Source organism: Passer domesticus, chromosome 1, assembly GCF_036417665.1.
Source record: "Passer domesticus isolate bPasDom1 chromosome 1, bPasDom1.hap1, whole genome shotgun sequence".
Classification (NCBI taxonomy): Eukaryota; Metazoa; Chordata; class Aves; order Passeriformes; family Passeridae; genus Passer; species Passer domesticus.
Genome location: NC_087474.1, coordinates 7,045,378 through 7,051,344, shown reverse-complemented (window position 1 = coordinate 7,051,344; position 5,967 = coordinate 7,045,378). Strand labels below are relative to the sequence as shown.

Here is a 5,967-nt window from a genome sequence, read left to right as displayed (position 1 = left end):
TGTGAAAATGGGGATCTAAGGTCCAGCTTCCCAGGTAATCGATGCTTTAAAGCATTTTAAGTGTCACTCTGAGTGCCTAAGAAGTAGTCTCCTACTTTCAGGCACCACCAAGCTTAGCTGAAGTTCTGTCTTGATCAAGGAAGGATTTTTTCCAAGTAATTTTTGGCTAAACAACTCTTGGCACAACAAAAGCAGCAACTCCCAAACAGAACAACTCAGCATCAGTGATGGACTGTCCAGAGAAAGCAGCACAGCCTTTACATACTCAGTGAAAAAAAAGCAGTTTAAGAGTTTATTACAATTTTTGATACATCAGAGATGTCACTAATAATATTTTAATATATGTAACAAAGAAAGAAAATGCTCTTTACTAGCTGGAAAGATTGGCCCATGATTAGGGGGCAGGTCAGAGCCTCTTTCATGGGAGTTAGAAGATTACTCCCATCCCACCCATCTTCTCCTAGAATTAATTAACATTAAAAATATGCTTTTACGAGACACGACATGCCACATAAAAATCTGATTCATTTGAAATCACTGAAAAAAATTCTCCTTTGCTTTCAATGAGGGCAGGGTTTTACCCAATATTTCTAACAGACTTTTCTAAGATGGTGTTAAGGAAGATGTCGAAGGCTATCCTATTTCTCTTCTTGCCAAAAGGCAGGATCAGCTGTGTCCATGTCAGTGCTGATGGATGTTTGTCTAACTGGTCCTGAAAGGGCTGCAACACTTTAATAGCACCTTGACCTCTGCTTCCATTTTCACCTGTCGAGACACAGCAAAAGGAAAAGGGCTTTTATTGCCAACTCTGCCAGAATTTTTGACTGGTTTAAAGGACCAGTGACAATTTTAACATCTGATGTCTCATGATCTACTACAGATAGAAATTAATACTACCCAATCCCAGGGGGCTTGGCCATCATTTATTGACATCTTTCCCTTTCATCTCTTCTTGAGATATCTAACATGAAATCAGGTCATTCTGATCTCCATCTTGCATTTTTTTCAACCATTTTAATTGTGGTCTGATTTCAGTGGCTGTCCCAGAACCAAGTTAAAACTAATGTTTTCCTTTATCTGCAGACCTGTCAGTCCTTCAGTAGGCCAGTATAAAATGTGTAACCCTAATTGTAAGAGTGAAATGCCAGCTACTGTAATTAAGTTGGCAATGTGGAAAGGCAGGGAGGCAACAGAGCTGTAAAACCATGTGGGATGGAGCCCTAGAGGGGCGGGCAGAGAAGGACAGGTGAGCAAAAAAATAAATATTCAAGCCTAGTCTTTGCAGAAGAGAAGCTCCATGGTTTGATTATGCTTCCAGAAAGAAATATCACCTGTCATTAACAGTCCTTTGCCTGCAACCCAGTGCTCATGGAGACAAAGTGGGGTTTTTGCTTTGGTTTCAAGTTCTGGATTGCATTCAGAAATAGTAAAACACAGCTCCTCATTGAAAGGCAACTCAAAATACACCCATCCCCTGAAACTACAGGAAATCTGCCCACAGCTGCTCAAAATACATTAATGTTTTAAGATGGGAAACAACAGGCAGGAAGATTAGCATTTACAGCTGGTGTTTCTGAACATAAAGGTCTGAGGCAGATGCTCACACGTAGCACTCAGGGAATGAGAGGTGAGTTTCCCATGCATTCTCTCTCATTCCAGGGTACACCATGCATTAAGCTTTCACAATAAGTTTGGGTTTTTTTAAAAAAAACAAACCCTGCTACATAGAATCCAAAAGCAAACAGACACAATTTGTTCTTCCCAAAGTATGTGAGAAAAAGCTTGGTACTTGTAGTCTGTGTTTAACCCTTACCAAGGGTTTATTTCCCAAAAAACCAAATATTTTGCAGTCTTTACCAGCGAAAGATAAGACAAATCATGTTTTCAGCCAAGCCATAAAATATGTACTCTCACATGTAATCACAAAGCCTCCTGATGTTACAGGTCCCAGCTCTGCACATGGGACAAAGGTGATTAATGCTGGGAGACACCAGCAGTGGCCAAACCAGCATTTCTTTGCCAGTGGACTCCTCTGCACCTTTGGTGCCACCAAACAGAGTCACTGGGGAGGCAGGAGGAACACAGCAGGCCACTGGAGCGAGGATGCCAGGCTGCTGGCAGGAGAAGCCCTTACATGCTACTTGCAGGAAAAACAGCAGCTAAGAGGCTGGGATGGAGAGCCTGCCTAGAGACTGGGACTGTCTGGGACATACAGCCCATGGCGATGCATTTTTAGCATCACCTCAGTATCTGTGGCTTTGAACTTCCTCAGGAACTTGGTCAAAATCATTGACACTCAAAATCAGCTTCCTGGGGCAACAGGAAAGCTTTTTCTGCTCACTGCTGCCTAAAGAATAGGTTCCTGAAGGCATTGTTGTAGTTTTTGTTGAAAGCAGTGTAGATGAGTGGATTAAAAAAGGAATTTGAATAGCCCAGCCATAGAAAAATGCTCTTCCAAACGGGTGGGATGTCACATGAGCAGAGTGGGTTGATGAGCTCTGTGATGAAGAAGGGGATCCAGCAGAGCACGAAGACCCCAATAAGGATGCCCACCATGAGGGCAGCTTTCTTTTCCTTCTGCTCTCTCCACGTGTCTCCATCTGTCTGGAACGTAACAGTGGCGTGACGGACAGTGAAGACCATCTGTGGCTGCTGGGCAGCTTCTTTCACCTGCCAAACACAAACACGAGTTGCACCACATGTACCCCAGCCAGGCAATCCCACACAGCAGGTTCAGAGCCCAACAGTGCAAGCGAGGGCCAGGGCTCCAGGGAAACACAGGCCATGCACGTCACACCCTAACTGAGGGCAAGGTGGCTGTATAACCTCATCTGGGTGATGGAGACTATTTTAAGTGAGATTAGAAACTAGAGACAGTACTGAGGGTACATGGGGTTACTCACAGTGCAGCACAATAAGATTATTTCCCCACTTACAGTCTGATCAGCAGAACAGGCACACACCCACATGCCGTGCACAGAAGTCTGCTTACTTTCTCTAAACCCATTGAGTTTAAGAGTTGTTGGTAGGAGAGGAAAGAAAATTAGCACACATTTGCTTCCTCCCTGCCAGAAATCTTTCCAGTGCAGAGTCACCGTGCCTGGGATGAACTGACACGATGCAGTAATGATTAGGAAAGATTTCCAAGGACATTCTGCACAAGAGCTTTCTCTCCGGGTAAATTCACAGTGTCCCCAAAGCCACAGCTGGTTGCCAGGGTATCGTCCCCAGCAGACACAGCTGCCCATCCCTCCACTGTCCCCTTGCGTCCCCAGGGGAGGGACAGTGACCCCTTACTCACGCTGGTGAGCACTGATTCAGCATTCCATGGGGGGACATCTGTGAGTCACCGCTCGCCCACGTGGAGCTCAGGCTCACAGAATGTCCCAAAGTTGCTTTAGCTGCACCTTGAGTGCTCACAGCTGGGGCTCGGAAGGAGCCAACAGGCTGGCTTTGCAAGCTTTGCAGTCTGCCTTCCCTTCCTGCCTCCAGGATCCACAGGGCTTTGGTGGATCACTGCTCACTTGCACACTTTTGGTTTAAGTTTCCCCCAGTTCTACAAAGGCTTGCCTGCTGGCAATGCTTGACCAAGCAAAGCACAACCAAGCTGACCTACCTCCAGCGCTTCTGGTGTAATGGGGGTGATGGAGTTGCTCTTGCGAGACCCGATCCGAAACTTGGCAGCCCTGTAGATCTTCCAGTACACAAAGAGCACCACGCAGAGGGGCAGGTAGAAAGCCCCAAAGGTGGAGAAGATGGTGTAGGAAGGCTCCTGGCTGACCTGGCACTCTTCACTGTCCTCTGAGTAAGTCTCTCCCCAGCCAAAGAGCAGCGGGGCCAGAGAGATGAATGCGGAGAGCGCCCAGGTGAGAGCGATCATGGTGTTGGAGATGCGGCGCCGGGCGCGCAGCGTGTACTCCAGGTGGCGGGTGATGGACCAGTAGCGGTCGAGGGCGATGGCCGTGACATTCCAGATGCTGGCAGTGCAGCACAGCACATCGAAGGAGATCCACACCTGGCACAGCGACCGGCCCAGCCGCCACCGCCGCCCGGACAACTCGTGCACCAAGCTGAGGGGCATGACGAGGGCTGCCACCATCACGTCGGAGATGGCCATGGAGGCCACCAGGTTGTGGGGCACCCGGTGGAAACTGCGCACGCGGAGGATGGTGGCCAGGACCAGCCCGTTCCAGAGGAACGTGGCCACCACCAGCATGGCCAACAGGGTGAGAACCAACACGCTGAAGACCGAGAGATGGGCCTGGCCGCCCTCGGGGCCGGCGGACGACCCGCTCCTGTTGCCGCTGTCCGGCGTCGTGTCGGCGAGGCAGCTGATGTTGAGCGGGCGCTCCATGCCGGGCTGCGGGCACCGGGTTGCTCCGGGCTGCTCGGGGCTGCTCCCGGCTGCTCCGGGCTGCTCGGGGCTGTTCCAGGCTGCTCCGGGCTGCTCCGGGCTGCTCGGGGCTGCTCCGGGCTGTTCCGGGATGCTCCGGGCTGCTCGGGGCTGCTGCGGGTGCGGTGGCGGGAGGCGCTGCGCTGCCCGCGCCGGGAGCCGCGGAAGCGCCGCCCTACCGCGGGCGCGGGGGGTCCCCGGCCGCCCCGAGCTCCGCCGGGCGCGGGGGCTCCCGGCTGGCGGCCGCCGGGGGCTTCATCCCCGGCAGGAAGAGCCCTGCGTCAGCCGCGGCTGACGGCAGCCCCCGGCCCGCCCCGGCGGCGAGAGGCGGCGGCTCCGCGGGCGCGGAGCGGCTGGAGCGGAGCGGAGCGGCTGGAGAGGCTGGAGCGGGGCTGCGGAGCGGCGGCCCCTGCGGAGGAGCCGCGCCGCGGGCTGGCGGGGCCGGGGCGGGCAGGTGAGTCCGCGCCGTGCGCGGGTGCGGGAGCGGCCGCGGAGGGAGAGGGGCTGCTTAGTCATGTCCGTGAGCCCGCGGGTCGGGACCGCGCCGGGCCGAGCGGAGGGCAGAGCCGCTGTCCCTGCCCCAGCCGCCAGTCCCTGCCCCAGCCGGCTGTCCCTGCCCCAGCCGGCTGTCCCTGCCCGGTACGTGCCGCCCTGCCCGGCTCCTGTCCCCACCGCAGCCCGCTGCCCGCTGTCCTTGTCCTGCCCGCTGCCCATCCCCGCGCTGGAATCAGCCCCGGCTTTGTCTCGGGGTGGCTTCGCCCCCTCCGGGCGTATTCCGTGCCAGCCGCAGAAAGTTAGCATCCCTGTGAAATTGTCCCTAGGCTCCTCTAAAAATGTGTTGGTGAGGCGCCGCGGGAATTGCCTTGCTCCCAGAGAGGCTACAGTGTGCACCCAGGAAACCTGTTAGTAACCCTGGTGATTCCGTGTAGGGGCAATGTGGCAGGGGATTATTTCTTTGAGAACTTCTCTGCTGGCATTTCCTAACTTGTTAGCAATTGTCGGGGCTTTTATTAGAGATAATAATTCACTTGACTGCTCTTATTAATCCTCTATTTAATAACATTAACCATTAATGAAACATGTGAGCATTTCCTCTGGTTTTTAGCGCACTAATTGTGACGAGTAGTGGGATTCTGGGCTTCCTAGCAGAAGTCAGAATCTCACCCCACCGAGCAGGATTCCCTGTGCCCCAGCTCCATGCAGGGATGCCAGCCAGCTCCAGCCCACAAGCCTTGGATGGCATCCAGGCAGGGCAGTGCTGGTGCTGGCACGCAGCTTCTCCAGACAGTCCTGGGATAACAGGTCCAAGAGCTTTTGGGTCAGACACGTCAGTGAGAAGCTGGCAGGCACTAACGTGGGGCTCACAGTTTGCATCTCTTGGGGGAGAGGGGAGGAAGGAAGGAAGGGCATCGGTGTTGAGATCAGGTGATGATATTTGCTGGTGAACTGCAGCTTGAGAGAGAGAGAGTTGGGGAGAAGACACAAACAGAGATGTTCAGGGAGTACCCCAGGCATTCCATGCTTCTGGAATACAGAGGGTAAAGCCAAGCTGCTGCTTCCTTCTGCCTCGCCCG

At 53.2% G+C, this 5,967-nt stretch overlaps 1 protein-coding gene across 1 annotated transcript; it reads right to left on the bottom strand.

Moving 5' to 3' along the window:
• Positions 1–257: 257 nt before the first annotated feature.
• HTR5A (5-hydroxytryptamine receptor 5A) lies at positions 258–5,153 on the bottom strand. The gene is made up of 2 exons (XM_064433775.1): positions 3,617–5,153; positions 258–2,670 (listed from the first exon to the last, which is right to left on the bottom strand). Exons 1-2 carry the CDS (start codon positions 4,352–4,354, stop codon positions 2,338–2,340), a joined length of 1,071 nt encoding a protein of 356 aa, XP_064289845.1. The 5' UTR covers positions 4,355–5,153; the 3' UTR covers positions 258–2,337.
• Between the last annotated feature and the right edge of the window lie 814 nt (positions 5,154–5,967).

What these genes read in the sequence shown, in the direction of transcription:
- HTR5A (XM_064433775.1), bottom strand. Translation starts at nt 4,354, where the DNA reads ATGGAGCGCCCGCTCAACATCAGCTGCCTCGCCGACACGACGCCGGAC. An exon ending in TTACACCAGAAGCGCTGGAG is followed by an intron (nt 2,671 to 3,616) that starts GTAGGTCAGCTT and finishes TGTGTTTGGCAG; the next exon opens with GTGAAAGAAGCTGCCCAGCA.